The 17,313-nt window shown below is 48.5% G+C and overlaps 2 protein-coding genes across 11 annotated transcripts in view; one reads left to right on the forward strand and one right to left on the reverse strand.

The window, feature by feature from the left end:
- The window catches only part of ABCC6 (ATP binding cassette subfamily C member 6), a 46,131-nt gene extending 33,045 nt beyond the window's left edge, over positions 1-13,086 (reverse strand). For 9 of the 10 annotated variants that reach the window (XR_009558578.1, XR_009558579.1, XR_009558580.1 and 6 more), the window contains exons 1-5: positions 12,953-13,086; positions 10,872-11,048; positions 8,758-8,883; positions 1,600-1,731; positions 463-588 (exon numbers count right to left, since the gene is read on the reverse strand). Coding sequence is in view for 5 of the 10 variants with exons in the window: in XM_060283011.1 (XP_060138994.1) it covers positions 463-588; positions 1,600-1,731; positions 8,758-8,883; positions 10,872-11,048; positions 12,953-13,009 (618 nt within the window). In the remaining 5 variants the exon portion in view is untranslated. The remainder of the gene's footprint in view (positions 1-462; positions 589-1,599; positions 1,732-8,757; positions 8,884-10,871; positions 11,049-12,952) is intronic. The other variant, XM_060283012.1, reaches the window with a different exon arrangement.
- Positions 13,087-16,180: 3,094 nt separating this feature from the next.
- LOC118092729 (BOS complex subunit NOMO1) overlaps positions 16,181-17,313 on the forward strand; it is a 35,964-nt gene continuing 34,831 nt past the window's right edge. Inside the window, exon 1 of the mRNA XM_035131182.2 lies at positions 16,181-16,392. Within this exon, the coding sequence (XP_034987073.2) occupies positions 16,246-16,392 (147 nt within the window). The 5' untranslated portion in view covers positions 16,181-16,245. The remainder of the gene's footprint in view (positions 16,393-17,313) is intronic.

The raw sequence follows: 17,313 nt of genomic DNA on the forward strand, positions 1-17,313 counted from the left end.
TTTTAAATTTTAATATTGTATTTTAATCTCTATTTTAATTAATTGCTTTTTATGTTTTTTTGTAATTTTATTGGTGTTAGCCGCCCTGAGCCCGGTTTTGACTGGGGAGGGCGGGGTATAAATAAAATTTATTATTATTATTATTATTATTATTATTATTATTATTATTATTATAGCTGAATACATATATGCGTGTTATCTATGTGTATAAAATGAAGTCTGCTTCTTAATTCATACCTTACTTTCAATTCTTTTAAGCTGCAGTCCTATGCATACTTACCTGGAAGTAAATCCCATTGAACTGAGTGGAATTTTCTTCTGAGTAGAACCTACATATGGCCTTTTGGTTTTTGGAGAACGTATCAACTCTTTTCCTTGTAGCAACAAGGACTAGAACCCTTAAAAAGAGACTTGATACCTGGCATCTTGGAGGCTCTATAAATTAAAAGCGGAAATGCTTACGGCATCATTGCCAACTTTGGAGAAGAAAGGAGGGTGATCTACAAAGCAACAGAGGATCAGTTCCAATACGACCAAGGTGAAACGAACGTATGAGCTAACACGATGGAAGGATCCTTCTCTGAATCCCTGCAAAAATAAAGAAGAATTGCTTGTCATTATGCATATCTAGGAGACAATGTCCTCCTCCTCTACTATAGAGGCAGCATTAGCTTCTCACCAGAAACAACAGCAACCAAGTGGTTTATACAGAATAAAAATATCACAGAAATAGCTTTAGAATAGCTTTAGAAAGCTGCTTTTACATTTTTAAAATATTCGGGGGGGGGGGAGGAATACATGGAAGCTGTCCATTAGTAAAATCACAGTATCAGAAGGAAGTCAGGAGATACAGTGGAACCTCGGTTGTCGGATGTAATCCGTTCTGAAAGACCGTTCAACTTCCGAAACGTCTGACAACCGAGGCGCAATGAGTGGCCTGCAATTTTAACTGAGAAAAATGAGAAAAATACAGCAGAAGCTGTTCAACTTCTGAGGCACATTCAAAAACAGAAGCATTTACTTCTGGGTTTCCGGTGTTTGAAAACCGAAACGTTCGGCTTACGAGATGTAGAAAAACCAAGGTACCACTGTATTAGCTTTCTTCAGAAAGCAAGGAGACTCTCGTGCCACATGATGAGATACTGGGCCAAACCCAAAGTATTAGTAGTAGCATATAAAGCCTTAAGTGTCTTGGGACTCAAGCACCGAAAAGGGTGTCTTCTCTAACATCCTGCATTTCGGAGCCTACAGTCAGCAAGCGTGGCCTCATTGGTGGTGCCACCATTGAAGGTTGCCCGGTCGGCATTGACCCATCACAGGGCTTTTTCAGTGGTGGTTCCTAGCTTGTGGAATGCCCTCCCTGGTTGAGGTATAAGAGCAACAACTCCCAGCACCCTTACAACTAACAACTCCCAGCACCCTTAACACACTACAGCTCCCAGAATTCTTTGGGGGACGGCGTGGCGGCTCAAAGTGGTGCTTTAAATGTGTGGTGTAAATGTGGCCTCAGAGGCCTAGCGCCTCTGACCCAGGAGGTAGTATATAGCCACTAGGAGTAAGCAATTATAGACTTATACTTAATCATGGACTTACACCTACCACGGCATGTTGTATTTTGGAGCTAAAGGGAATGATAGAAGAGAGGAAGAAGAGTAACCAAAACACCAGCAAAACGCCCGAAGACTGCACACCTTTCAGTCGTTCCATCTGGGTTAGAAATACCACCAGGACCTTTAAAAAAGGCAGGAAAAAAATGCTTTATATAATTATAAAACATTTAAAAAATATGGTCACACTAGGTTGAGATTTATTTCTATCTAGCCACCAAACCAACATGACATAAACGTTGAACAGCATGAGAGTAATGAAGGGTAATGTCAACAAAAATTGATTTAGACCCAAATGCAAAGTAGCTACATCCAATATAAGCCACCCTTAAAATGCCAAACATCCCTGGCACCTGGTAACATGCCCCTCTTTTCAAACATGGTACAACAAATTTGTGCAAATTGGGGGGGGGGGGAGTAACACCTAAAGCAGGGTCGCAGCAAACTTTTTCAGCAGAGGGCCGGTCCATTGACCCTTAGGCCTTGTGGGGGGCCGGACTATATTTTGAAAAAAAAATATGGATGAATTCCTATGCCCCGCTGTCACAGTGGCCGGAGTGGACTACTTCAGAGTAACGACGCTACGCAGCTCTGCATTTTATTCTTTTATTGGTGCTGCGTATTTACAGTGCTCAAGTCATTGCTATTTACACGGAGCGATGTTGTCAGTCGGTTTCAGAACCTCCTAATGGCTTTTGGCGCGTCTTTCTCCAACACAAAAGCTTTGGCAGACCCATCCTCTTGCCCCTCCTCTTCCTGCGTAATTCTGGAGTTGGGGGGATGGGTCTTCCCCCCTTACTTGCCCCTTCCTGTCCCACCTGGGACCCTGGCTCCTCTACCTTGCCTGAGCCTCGGACACGACTTCCTGCTTCCCCACTGGAATCGGAACTCTCCCTGCTTTCCCCTTTGCTCGGGGACGGGCTTGAACTCAGGAGGGGAGGGACTTCGCGATATCCCCTGTCCCTCACATCCACCCCCCTCCCAAGCTCTCCTTCACCCCTCCCCAGGCCCCCCCCATGTGTCGGTGACGACTGGAAGCCTAAAAACTCGGTGCTCTCCGAGCCCGTTGGTGTGAACACCTCCCCCCAGTCCTGCGAGCCCCCCCCTTCCGCCTGGGAGGACGGGAATCCCAAAAAGTCCGTGGCGTCAGAGCTGGTGGGGGTAAAAATGTTTTGCCAATCTGCTCCTTCCTCTGACTGGGTGGATCTTGGCGACACCCATACCTCATCCTCTGGTTCCTCAAACTCCGCTTCCCAGCGCCATGGTGAGCTGTTCTCCCGTGCCTCCTCCTCCTCCCCCTCCCTTTCCATGTGCCAGGGCTTGGGTCTGTGGGGAAAGAGGGCGTGAAATTCTTCCACCAAGAATTCCTCCTGTATCTGAGTGGCGGGAACCCATTCATTCTGGGACGGTGGAGCATCCTCCCATGCCATGAGGTACTCCAGGCCCCCCACCCCCCACCTTGAATCCAGGATGGCCGTGGCCTCATTGAGTTGCTCCCTGCTTTCCCTCTCCCCCCCTCCCTCGGGGGTTTGTTCGCTGTCTCTGAGCCTGCTGCTTTCCCTGTACGGCGACAGCAGCGATCTATGAAACACTGGATGCACCCTCATGTCCTCTGGCAGTGCCAGCCTGTATGCCACCGGGTTGACCTGTTGCGTGACCGTGAAGGGGCCCAGCCATTTGGGTGCCAGCTTTTTGCACCTCCCTCTGGTGGGAAGGCCCTCCGAGGACAACCACACCTTGTCCCCCACCCTGATGACCTCCCCTTGTCGCCTGTGGCGATCTGCCCCCTTTTTGTACGCTTCCTTGGCCCTCTCCAAGTGTTCTCTGAGCTGCTGGTGCACCGTCTCCAGTTCCTCTGCCCAATCCTCAGCCTGTGGGCCCTCCTCCTCCTCCTCCCTCTCCCTCTCTGGGAAAGATCTGAGGTCGCGCCCGTAATTGGCCTTAAAGGGCGACACCCCTGTGGAGACGTGCACTGCATTGTTGTAGGCAAATTCTGCTAGTGGCAAGCGATCCACCCAGTCCGTTTGCCGCTGGCTGACGTAGCATCTCAGGTACTGCTGCAGAATGGCGTTGACCCTCTCCGCTTGTCCGTTGGTCTGCGGGTGTCTAGCCGTCGACAAGCTGACCTCCACCTGCAGGAGGTTCATGAGCCGCCGCCAGAACCTGGAAACAAATTGGCGGCCACGATCCGAAATAACCCTTAAAGGTAATCCATGCAGTCTGAAAATGTGATCAACAAACAGTTTGGCTGTCTCTTCTGCCGAGACTGCCCTGGCACACGGTATAAAGTGACACATTTTGGACATGAGGTCCACCACCACCAACACTGCAGTCTTACCCCTGGACGAAGGCAGATCTGTGATGAAGTCCATGGACACCACTTCCCACGGCCTGTGTGGTGTGGCTAAGGGCTCCAGCAACCCTGGTGGCGCTGCTCTGACCACCTTCGCCCGCTGGCAGGTGGTACAGCCCCTTACATAGTCTCGAACATCTTCCCTCACCCCTGGCCACCAGAAGTGTCTCATGACTAGGTGAGTGGTCTTGTCCCTTCCAAAATGCCCCGCTGTAGGGTTGTCGTGCATCTGCTTGAGGACCGTACGTCGAAGCTGGGTGGTGGGTAGGTACAGCGCACCCTTGTAGAAAAGCAGCCCTCTGCGTTCTGCAAAGTCTTTTGCCTGCTCCCTCCCCCCTCTCAGTTCTCTGAAGATGCGGTTGGCAAATTCATCCGCTGCCGTCAGTGCTGTGAGTTCTGCCTCGCTCACCACTGCTGCTCCGCAGGACCATGCCGACGGGGGGAAAATGTGCCTTGGGGCTGGTGGCGCCTCCTCCTCCATGTACTCTGGCTTGCGGGAGAGGGCATCCGCCCTGACATTCTGCTCTCCTGGGATGTAGTGTATGGAGAAGTTGAAGTTCGAGAAGAACTCCGCCCACCGTATCTGCCGCTGGTTGAGCACCCTGGCAGTTCTCCAGAACTCCAGGTTCTTGTGGTCTGTGCACACCTGGATGGGGTGCTTGGCGCCCACCAGGAAGTGTCTCCAGTGCTGGAACGCCGCGTGGATCGCAAGAAGTTCCCGATCAAAAACTGTGTAGTTACGCTCGGGCTGGGTCAACTTCCTGGAGAAGAAGGCACAGGGTCTCCACTCTCTGTTGGCGTCCAGTTGCAACAAAATGGCGCCCACAGCCTTATCAGAAGCATCTGTTTCAATGCGTAGGGGCGCGTCCTGAACCACGTGGAACAGGTTCTGGTCTGAGGCGAACACCCTCTTGAGGCTTTCGAACGCTGCTTGCGCCTCTGGTGTCCACCTGAACTTCTGCTTGCCTCTCAGGCAGTCAGTGATGGGAGCCGTAACTCGAGAGAAGTTCTTGATGAACTTCCTGTAGAAGTTGGCAAAGCCTAGTAGGCGTTGGGCATCTTTGCGCGTCCTGGGGCTGTGCCAGTCCAGGATGGTCTGCACCTTGTCCTTGTCCATTGCCAGCCCCTTGTCTGACAGCTTGTAGCCCAGGAAGTCCACCTCCTTGGTGTGAAACTTGCACTTCTCCAGCTTCACATACAGGTGGTTCTCCTTCAGGCGCTGTAACACCTCCCTGACGTCCTTCACGTGCTGCACTGGGTCGTTGGAGTAAATAAGGATGTCATCCAGAAAGACCAAGCATTTCCTGAAGAGTAGGGACCCCAGGACGTGGTGCATGAAGGCCTGGAAGCATGCTGAGCCCCCTTGCAACCCGAAGGGCATCACCAGATATTCAAAAGAGCCCAGAGGCGTGAACATCGTGGTTTTCCACTCATCGCCTTCCCGGATCCTGATCAAGTTGTACGCCCCCCTCAGGTCTAGCTTGGTGAAAACCTTGCCTCTGCGTGCCGCTGTCAGGAGATCATCCACTCTGGGCATGGGGAAAGCCACTGGCTCTGTCACCGAATTCAGCCGTCTAAAATCCACCACAAGACGGCGCTGTTGCGTGTCTTTCTTGTCCACCCAGAAGACCGGGCTGCCCCCTGCTGCCTTGCTTTCTCTGATGAACCCCCGCTTGAGGTTCTTGTCGATAAAAGCGCGCAGATCCTCCAGTTCCTGGTCTGACATGGCGTACAGCTTGGCTGGGGGTATAGTTGCCCCAGGCACCAGGTTGATCTGGCAGTCAAAAGGCCTGTGTGGGGGCAGGTGGTCGGACTCCGCTTCACTGAAGACCTCCTGCAGGTCCCAGTATGGTTTGGGTATCGCCTCACCCCCTTTGACGTGCATGGTGGCCACCGTGGCTATCGGAGGCCCCTCCCCTGGTTGGTGCTGCATGCAATGTTCCAGGCAAAAGTCCGATCCAAAAGTGATGCATCTCTGATGCCAACTTATGGAGGGGTCGTGGCGCGCCAGCCAGCTCATGCCCAAAACGATTGGGGGGTCTGAGATGGTGGTGACGTTGAATGCCAGTGTCTCTGAGTGCCTTCCAACCGTCATTCTCATGGGGGGGGTTTGATGAGTGATGGCCCCTCCCAGCAGCTCTCTGCCGTCAATGGTTGCCACGTGCAGAGGAAAATCCAGCTGCAGAAGCTGGATCTGGTGCTCTTCTGCAAAGTTTCTCGAGAAGAAGTTGGCTGAGGCACCACTGTCAATTAGGGCGAGGACCGTCAATGGATAGCCATTTGGGAGCGTGAGCGTCACTTCTAGAACCACTCCTGCTCTGGGAGGGGTGGGCTGGCTCTGCTCCTCTCTGTGCGGGTGGGTGGGCTGGGGCTGTTGTCTGCTGACTGTGCCTGGCTGCCGCCCCTTGTCTCCTGCAGCCAGGCTTTCCCGTTTCCCTGCTGTGGTGCTGCGTCAGTGGGGGAGGGCACAACCGTTCCCGCCTTTCCTTGCCACTCCCTGCGATGTGGGCAGTCTCTGACGAGATGCTGGGGGGAGTTGCAGAGAAAGCAATTCCCACCCCTTCCCTCCTTGCGTCTTGGCGCCGCTGGGGTTTGAAAAGCCCGCGCGCGCGCGCTATCAATCTGCATGGGTTCCTGGTCCTGACTGGCCCCAGGCGTGGCTTGAAAGGGTTGTTGAGGGAGTGGCTTCTCCTGCGACCGTGGGAACCAAGCCCGCTTTGCGCGCGTTGCTTGCTTGTCGCTCCATCTGGATTCCTGCCTCACCCCCACCGCCAGAGCCGCTTTGCTCAGTTGATCCATATTACTGGGCTTTGGACCTCTCGAGAGCTCATCCTTCACCTCCTCATGCAACCCCAAGTAAAACGCCGCTTGCATTGGGGCAGACTCCAGATCCCACCCCAATCTGTGCACCAGCATGGTGAATTTCGCCCAATACGCGCGAACTGTCATATTTCCTTGGCGTAAATTATGAAGTTCCTCCTTAGTCTGGTCCATATGACTATCGGACGAATACATCGTTTTCAAACCTTCTAGAAATAGTTTGACATTCTTCATGCAAGGATTCCTTGTTGCAATTAACGGTCTTAGCCACTCCCTGGCCGCCCCTGTAAGGTGCTCCACAATAAACGCTACTCTGTGCTCATCATCAGGGAACTCATCGTGGTGCAGCTCAAGAGCATACACAATCTCAGTCTCAAAGCCCTGAAACTCCTTCGGGTCTCCATTGAACTTGCTTACTAGGGTCCCGGCTCTCCTTCCTGGCAGCACTTGGACTTGGGGTGCCCCTCCCGCCTTGTTTTTCTCTGCATCCAGCTTGTTTTGGAGGTCTACCGCCACCGCCCTTAAATGCTGCTCTTTTTCCTGGAGCTCTCTCACCTGTTCCGCAAGTTGTAGCCGGTCGTCCTGGACCTTCTTAGTCTCCTCTTTAGCTGCCTTCAATTCCCCCTGCGCCTGCAGCGACAGCTGTTGCAGTTCTAGCTGGGCTTGCTCAGCGATCTGCCGCCACTTCTCCGCCTCTGACACGCTCATCCCGGCAACTCCAAAGTAGCCCAAAAATGATTAGGAGGTTGCTGTCACAGTGGCCGGAGTGGACTACTTCAGAGTAACGACGCTACGCAGCTCTGCATTTTATTCTTTTATTGGTGCTGCGTATTTACAGTGCTCAAGTCATTGCTATTTACACGGAGCGATGTTGTCAGTCGGTTTCAGAACCTCCTAATGGCTTTTGGCGCGTCTTTCTCCAACACAAAAGCTTTGGCAGACCCATCCTCTTGCCCCTCCTCTTCCTGCGTAATTCTGGAGTTGGGGGGATGGGTCTTCCCCCCTTACTTGCCCCTTCCTGTCCCACCTGGGACCCTGGCTCCTCTACCTTGCCTGAGCCTCGGACACGACTTCCTGCTTCCCCACTGGAATCGGAACTCTCCCTGCTTTCCCCTTTGCTCGGGGACGGGCTTGAACTCAGGAGGGGAGGGACTTCGCGATATCCCCTGTCCCTCACACCCACAAATAACCCAGAGATGCATTTTAAATAAAAGCACACATTCCACTCATGTAAAAACACCAGGCAGGCCCCACAAATAACCCAGAGATGCATTTTAAATAAAAGGACACATTCTACTCATGTAAAAACATGCTGATTCCCGGACCGTCCGCGGGCCGGATTTTAGTTTGGGGACCCCCTGACCTAAAGGAATAAAAGCATGAAACAAACTTAAAAGCCCCAGTCTCCCCCGGCAAGACACAGCATTCTTTTTAATGATGTTTTTGTTGTGAAAAGCAGTCCCGCTAAAACACAATCGCGTTTGTAAGACATGGCCACACAATTGGACGGAATGGGCCTCCAGATCTTTATCGGGACCCTAGCAGGGAGGGTATGGGTTACTTTGGGGCTGGAGGTGTTTTAACCCTTTACTTGTGTTATTCTGGATCATGCCCAACACTTGGAATATGCACTGGGGGAATATAAAAAAAAACATTTTATTTTTTCAAGGAAGGGCCATGGCTTTGTGGTACAGCATCTGTCTTGCAGGCAGGGGTGTCTCCCTGTGATTGAACCTGGGGCTCTCTGGATGCAAAGCAGATGCTCTACCACTGAGCTACAACCCTCTGCACACTTCTATGTGGCATCCCTTCGGGTATTGCTGCTCCCTCTCCCTTCAGTCTCCTCCAGCTGAAGCATGCCCGATTCCTTTCTCATGTGCGCACTGATTTGGAAGATCAGGAAGTTTGTGTGTTTGTTTGTTTGTTTAAAAAAAGAGGTGCAATGTGAAAAACACAAGAGGAAATAATAAGCATTACCATTGTGACCACTTGCAAAGGAGGAGCAATGATAAATCCCGGTGCACGGGGAATTCCTTGGGTTGCTTCCCAAAGGATGTAGAAGGCAGTTGAGAGAGACAGCGAGAGCAAGGCAAAGCCAAGAGCCTGGAAACAGGGAGAATACCTCAATTAGAACAGCAGACTCAAAGGACAGAGTGGATGTGAAAGGGGCAAAACAAGGAATCAGCATCTCAACTGTTTCTGATCATGAATTATTTTAACTTCTACTCAGAGCAGACGTGTTGAACTAATTTAGGTTTGTTCATTTCAATGGATCCAATGACTAAAACGTAGTTTGAGTAAAACCCTGAGGAAACAGAGACATTAGCGGGCTTCCAGGTGAAAGGTTCACAGAGTATTTGTCTTGATTTGCTTGCAAAAAGTTCCATTATGTCCAGTCTTATTTAACGGGGCTGCCTTCGAAGACAACTGTGAAACTTCCATTGGTTCAAAACGCAGCGGCCAGATTACTGGCTTGGGTTCCCTTCACGCCTCCCATAACCCATTCCAAAACAGCTGCATCAGTTGTCGGTTCGTTTCCAGGCCCAGGTCAAGGTGCTCACATTAGTATATCAAGCCCTAAATGGCCCCAAATACCTCAAAGGCTGCCTCTTCCCCAACAGACCTCGGGGGGGGGGCTCGGGTAGTATGATTGACATAGGGCCCTATTGGTTGTTCCACTGGTCTCAGAAGCTTGGTGAGTGCCTTCTCTGTGGCAGCTCCCTTGTGAAACTCTCTGCCCACAGAGGTGTGTCTTCATTCCGTAGCTTTCAGTGAGTGCTGAAGACACACCTCTTTTCTCTGGCTTTTGATACCCAAGGTGTAGACTTGCGAGGACCTGTCTTATAAACTGCCCTGAGACCTTAGGATGGAGGGTGGGTTGTAGTTGTTGATAATCATAATAATAAATAAAGCATTTGTTCTGATTTGGTGAACTTTGGGCTCTCAAATTTCAGTGGTGCCCCCATGCATACTAAAATTCAGCGCCTCCCGCTCTCCATTCTAAAGCATTATATTGACTCCCCCTGCAGCACGGCAACCACCTCTGACAGGCAGGTTATATGACAAGGACTGGAGCATCCCAAATTCATCCTGATTTGCTTGTGCATTTTAAAATAAGTTTCCCCACAAATCCTTCATTTGTTGCACACTTTTCAGTGCATTCCCCACCACTTTCCTAACCACAAAAAGGCCCTTGGTTGGTTTTTTAAAAAGTGGATTCATTAAACTACGATGACAGAGTCATGTAACACAATAAAAGAACAGGATGCGACATTGTTCTTGTACGCAGTGGCGGCTGCAAGAGCTTTGATTGCATCCTATTGGAAAAAGCAAGAAGTACCCAATATTCTGGAGTGGCAGGAGAAGCTACTGAGTTATTTAGATTTGAATAATTTGACCAATTCAATTAGAGGGCATACTAACAAGAAATTTCAACAGAGCTGGGAAAAATTTGGAGAGTACATGAAAGGACAGTGCCCCGCGGTGAAGTCTTGGGTCTACTTCTAATGCCTCATTTTGAGTTGATTTGATTTAAGTTGATAAGTTGATGGAAGGTGATTTATCTTGAGTTAAGATATTATATAAGAATTATAAGATATCAATGTTTGGAATATATACATGATTGAGGGGAAGCAGTACCAGAATATATTAATTAAAGAACCTGAAATGGAGATAAGTGGAAGTCTACTATGGGAGGAGGAGATACAAGGGAAGAAATAAATGTGTATGAATTAAAGGGAAATTAGGAACATAGTTGATAATTATAGCTTCATTTATAGGTTAAAATTTATATGTTTAAATGTGTTTTGATTATTTTGATTTTGGGTACGAATGTATGTCTGAATGTATGATTTTTGTTTTTATTATTATTTAGATATGATTTTGTATGTTATTATTTTTATATTATTGTTTGTTTGTGAATGTATTTTAATCTGAATTCTAATAAAGCTTATTTCTAATAATTTTTTTTTTTAAAGACAGAGTCATGCAATCCACACCTAAATTTCCAGTATGTGATTGAACACCTCCTGCAAAATGATGACAGTCTGGAGAGGACCTAATTCTTCAGACCCCCCGAGGCCCAGCCTTACCATTTTTGCTTTGAAGATAGCCGACATCCTGATGTAACCTCTGCAGTTTTTCCTAAGGTAGAGGTAATAGACAGGGAAAGAGACCCAAAGGTAGACACATGGAATCCAAATCAGCACGGTACTCTCAAAACACGAAGTAAAGCTTGGGGTAGCTGTATGCCATGTCTGGTTCCAATCCTGCAATGATAGAAGAGCATGAATGCTAAAGTTTTAAATCAGGGATGGACAACCCGTGTTCTGTGAGGACCACTTTCCGTCTTGAGGGCTGCATACTGGCAGTAGGTGGTATCAGAGTAAAAAGTGGGCATGGTTGTCAGGCAGAGCCGAAAGAGGGTGAGGGAACCCTTTATAAGTTTTTAAAAAAAGAAATAAAACTGAACCTGGGACCTTTTATATGCAAGGCATGTGCTCTGCCGCTGAACTAGGGTACTTTTATAATCTGATTCCCAGTTCAAAATGCTTGGAAATCAGACTTGCACCAAAGCTATTTCTATGTATACTGAATGCAGTAACAGAAAAGTGCTTCACACATGCTCAGGGGCATGCCCTTAAGGGGGAACAGCCAGCATTGCAATGTTTTAGCCAGCTGACTGTTTATTTTAGATGTGATTATTGTTGTTTTACTGAGGTAGCTGCCTGGCCGTGAAGGGGAGTGTATGGCTGTTCCAAATAAATACATGCACTATAAACTTTTTTTCAAAATTGACCCTGCTTTGTATCCTGAGTGTTTTTTGCCTGGCTGGAATGTGTCCTTGAACTCTGTTCATGCCTCTTGCTCTTGTCGAAAAAAAGCCTACTGTGCAAAGGCAGAATTTACATTTGATGTTCCACCTACTTTTGCCTCTGGGACTTACATCTGAATAGATGTTTAGAGGATTTCACTTTTAAATAAATAAACAGATAAAATTGTACAGTCATTTTAAAGCAGTACTGACTCCATCTCATGGCCCTAATCTTCAAATATTAAGATGCAAAAGGGAATAATTTCAGCTGCAGTCCATGAGAAAAGATTAGCACATTTGGATGTGTGTGTGCGGTGTGTGTTTTAATTGCCAGAGAAGTCCAAAGTTTCTCAACTGTACACAGATACTGACAGATCAGTAAGGAAAGTTTAACAGGACCGTTGACTAGGCTGGCTTCTTGCTCGTTGAGCCTGTTTCCAGAATGAATTTAGGGAAGAAATCAGGAACTTAGCATTAAAGAGAGATGAAAACAGTGGTGGCTGGTGCCCCATTAGGGCTGGCAGAGTAGAAGGTGGGGAGGCCCAACAGTAGGCGGGGCCAGAGCCAATAAGAGGCGGAGCCATCTAATTCTAGTTTTGTCCCTATCCTCCTCCCTGCTGAGGTCTACAAGGGGCAGCACTGCAACTGAGGCTTTGTATGCATTTGTGGCTTAAAATGCACATACTCACACCCCTGGCTGCGTTTCAAGTTGCCTTTGCACATTGCTGTACACACCGGAGAGAGGCCGAGGAAATCTTCACCCGATGCATGTTACATGTTTAGATTCCATGCACCCTCATGCCCCCTGACTCCCATGCAGGAAGCTGTCACCTGCACATGTGCAACAGCTTTCTCGAGCGCGCACACCTCAGCTTCATTGCGGAACCGAAGCAGGCTTGCCTTTTCGCATCAGATGCAAGCAGGCCTGAGGGGCAACGCATCAGAGAGCAGTGTTCCTCGAGAAACTATGGAGCAGCTACGGATGTGTGCCAAACTCGTGTGTGCACAGCCAAGCTCATGTGTGCACAGCTTGCCGCGCCAGTGAGGAGAGAGGGCATGTGTACACAGTCTTAGGAGGAGAAAGCTGAGAGCCACCCCCCCCCCTGCACTGGAAGAAAGAACGAGGGGAGGGGAGAAGATGAGGTGGGTGCGAGAGTGACCCATTCGCCCTACCACACCAGGAAAACGCATGGCATGGCCCCTTACCTCTCTGTGTACAAGTGGGTGTTCATTGCTTAGTTGTGCAAGAGGGACAGCGAGCAGGAGCTGTAAACGCCATGCAGCAAAGAGGCCACCAGGTCTACTTTCTCTCTCACCCAGAAAAACTTTGCCCAGCTGAGAAATGTGGCTGACACTCACCCACAGCTCTGCAAACTGATCCTCCTTGGAGCTGCACAGCCAGCTCCCTCCGCTCATGGTTCCTGCTTGTTGCCTTGTCAGCAGCCACTCCTGATCTTCCGCAGCTGCTCCAGTTTGCTGTCTAGTCTCCTTTCCACAATTCCTGCCCCCTTTGGCTTGAGAACTGCCTCTTTCAAGGGGGCGGGGATTCGACTACTAGCCTCTCTAGCATGGACCTGTTTTGCCAAGGGCATGCCTTCAGCAGATATAGGGTTGTTGTTTTTTTAAAAGGGGGGGAATTGATTTTAAATGTGCCCAAATGGAGAAAATGGGAGATTATTATTATTAATTTTATTTTTGAACTGCTTCCCATGGGCACAGCTGTCAAGTTTTCCCTTTTCTCGTGAGGAAGCCTATTCAGCATAAGGGAATTGCCCTTAAAAAAGGGAGAACTTGACAGCTGAAGCAAGTGTACAACATAATTAACCTATAAAACAGTTACATATATAAACAGTTACATATATAAACAGTTAGAATGATTGCACATATAAAAACATTTTAAAGCCACAATTATAAATATAACAAACCGTTTAAACCAACAGCATCTCAAACGGCAATATCAATTCAAATGCAAAGCAAGTCTATAATAAAATAATAATAATAATAATAATAATAATAATAATAATAATAATAATAATAATTATACCCCACCCATCTGGCTGGGTTTCCCCAGCCACTCTGGGCAGCTTACAACAGAAAAATGAAATAAAATAATCTATTAAACATTAAAAGCCTCCCTAAACAGGGCTGTCTTCAGATGTCTTCTAAAAATCTGGTAGCTGTTTTTCTGTTTGACATCTGATGGGAGGGCGTTCCACAGGGCAGGCGCCACCACCGAGAAGGCCCTGGGATTATCTAAACTGGGATAAAGAATTTAGAAGGCTTCTTGAAGTGGGGCGGACTAGGTGACTCTTCCAACCCTACAAGTCTATGATTCTATGAAAGAGGAACGGCTTTAGCAGGCTCCAAGAAGACAATAGAAAAAAGGCACGTTAATAGGTCTGATGTGCAGTGGGAGGGAGTTCCAAAGGCTAGGTGTGTTTGGGCTGCAAGCACACCAGACATTTAAAGCACACCCTGCCAAAGAATCATGGGAACTGTAGTTTACCCCTCATAGAAATTCCCAGAAGCCTTAGCAGATTTACAATTCCCAGGCTTCTTTTTTGTTGTGGGGGTGGGTGGGTGGGGTGTGCTTTGAATGAATGCTGTGTAAAGGCCCAATTCGAACTAGGTGCAGAGAACGGACACTTCCTGCAGGGTGTCCTCCTCTCCCACAGTACATTGGGGCAGGTTGGGTATGTAAGGGGGTGAGAATATCTTTTGGCATGTTTGGATAAATGTACTGGAGCACCAGATAAACATTTTTATGCCTGGCAACCCCAAACCATCCCTCTCAACACGGAAGAGCAGAAAGTGAGCTGGATTCCTGCTACAGGCAAAAGGGGTTTTGTGAGGCTGCTGTAGTAAAGTCCAGCAGGGGTCAGGCAGCAGGTTTGTTATAAAATAACTGAATAAACCGAACTGGTAAATGATTCTCCCAAGCTGCAAAGCAGCCCCTGATTTAGCAACAGCAAGTGCAATGGACTTCATGCCACCTGCTCAGCTTTGTGGTGTGTGATTTTATTCTTTAAGTAATCCACCTCAGGAATACCATGGCCACTTCTGTCTTCTTCAGCATGCAAACTTTGGAAGTCCCTGCCTATTGACATCAGTCAGTTACTCTTTCTGATGCAATGCTAAAAACATTTTTGTTTACACAAGCCTATCCAGGCATGTAAAATGTTGACATTAAACTGGGTTTTTAGTTCATCTTTGATTTAAATCTTGTTTCAAAGTTTTAAGTACTGTAGTTGTTTTGTTTTTACTGATAATTTCATTGTTTCATTTTTCTGTAAAGTGCTTTGAGTTGTTGGGGTTTTTTTTAACCATGAAGTAGTTTATAAATTTTATAAAATAAATAAAATGAATAGAAATCAATCAATAATAAGTTCTTTACCAGTTTTCTTAAGCAGGTTTGCTCAGGAGTTGGTTTGCTCAGGGAACTTATCAAGTAAGCAGAGCCTTGCAGCTCTGTCCCAACCAGGTTTACTCAGAAGTAAGTTCCATACTAAGGTTAAACATTAGAGTGCTTAAGAGTGTGTAGCTCAACTGCACAACCCTTCCTTCAGAAATAACAATACAATCCTAACCAAGGCTGCATAAGCACTATACTGTACAGTACTGTACGTTTAAAAGCAAATTGCTTTCCTCAATGACTCCTGGGAACTGTAGTTTGCCCCTCACAGAGTTACAACTCCCACAACACTTAAAACTCCCAGGGATATATTGTATCCTACTTTTTCTTCAAAGGAGGAAATGAAGACCCCACTGTCTTAATTTCATTCTCACAACAACCCTGTGAGGTAGGCTAGATGGTGACCGGCCCTGGGTGACCCGTGAACTTCATGACTGAGTGGGGATTCGAACTCTGGCCTCCCAGGACTGACACTCTAACCACTAAGCCACACTTCTGCTCTAGTGCAACCCCAGAGGCCCCATCTCCCTTCTCCTCTTTTGAAATGAAGCCAAGGAGAGGGAGATGGGGGACCTATTTTTATCCACTGCATTTTGTGCCACCATTTTTCTCCAAGGAGCTGTACATGGTTCTCCCCCTTCTCATTTTAATCCCGCACAACAACCCTGTGAGGTAGGTTAAGTTGAGAGAGGCAGTGAACTGCCCCGCCCCCAAGGTAATGGCCAAAGGGGGATTCGAATCCGGGTCCTATCCCGACGCTCTACGTCAGGCACCCCCAAACTCGGCCCTCTAGATGTTTTTTGGGACTACAATTCCCATCATCCCTGACCACTAGTCCTGTTAGCTATGGATGATGGGAGTTGTAGACCCCCCAAAAATCTGGAGGGCCGAGTTTGGGGGGTGCCTGCTCTACGTCACGCCACGCCGGCACCCGTCACGTTCTACGTCACGAAACCGTTCTTCAAGCTCAGACGTCGCTCATTCTGAAAGCACTGCGTCCTTTTTCCGCCAAAGCCGTTCGGAGCGGCTTGCTAATCCAACCCTTGGGAGTTGCAACTCCCCTCCCAGCCGCCAGGGGGAGCAGGGAATAACCCTTTCGCCTCTCGCACGCGCTTGCTTCCGGCCTGGAAGTGGAGACCATAGAGCGCATTCGGCACATGCGCCGTCGCTCTTCCTGACTCGGCGTCGACTTTCCGAGGCTGCTCCGCGCGGCGGGGCTGAGGGGGGCGAGGGAGCCGCGATGCCGCGGGGATGGGCGCCGGCGGCGCTCTGGTGGCTCCTGTGGGGCTGCCGCTTGTGGGACGCGGCGCGGGGCTCCGAGGATATCGTGGTGGGCTGCGGGGGGTTCGTCAAGTCCGACGTGGAGATCAACTATTCCCTGATCGAGGTGAGCGCTGCGCCTCCGGCTTCGCCCGCTCTCTATCTAGCATTTGAAACGGGGGGCGGGCAGGTGAAACAGCTCCTGTGGGACGATGATGATGAAGAAGAAGAAATGGATCAAGGGACTCTTTCTCATTTTACTTACTTATTTCATTAAATTCATACACTGATTGTAAAAGAAAAAGCCCACCTCCAAAACCCCTCAAAGCGCTTTACGAAAAGATAAAGCAGCAGCATCAAGGAAAACCCGCAAACAAATGTTTAAAACTCTGAAGTGGGTTAAAATCACATCGATTTTCTAATAAGCATCTGGGAAGGTATGTTTCTAGAAGGCTCGGAAGAGAGTTCAGCGAAGGTGCCTTGTTCAATCTCAATAGGCAGTGAGTTCCAAAGTAGATATACTCAGGTCGAGTTCCTTACCATGCACTTTTTAGTGCATGGCACTTATGTAGCTGTAGGAAAAGCAACGCTCACTGCATGCATAGAGTAGATTTATTGCACCACAAACTCTTTAATACCATTAATTGCGCAAACCTAAGTTTCCATTATGCAGTTGAGCTCCTCTTGTGAAATACTGGCAGCCCTGGAGGTGTCTTGCATTCACCCTGCACTAGCCTGCTACTATGTTTTCCTCAGAAGAAGGAAAGCCTGTTCTGTGACCAGCGCTGAAGCACAAAGCAGGTTGTGTGCCTCTGCCAGTCCACTCCGGAGAAGTCATACAGTTGACAGCCATTTTGTGTGGGGATTCCTGTTCCCAGCCTCCACACATGTTGGCGGAGTGTGTCTTAAGTGCCCCCACCCTCATTACACTCTTTTTGTGACGTGTTGAGTGATGCCTTCAGGTCACTTCAGGGTTCAGCGTGGGGCGTGATTGTGTGTCTTTCAGATAGAGGCTTCTCTGGGGTGATCAGACAGGCTAGTTTCTTTT

The sequence above is a fragment of the Zootoca vivipara genome, chromosome 14 (genome assembly GCF_963506605.1).
Source record: "Zootoca vivipara chromosome 14, rZooViv1.1, whole genome shotgun sequence".
In the NCBI taxonomy this organism is placed as follows: Eukaryota; Metazoa; Chordata; class Lepidosauria; order Squamata; family Lacertidae; genus Zootoca; species Zootoca vivipara.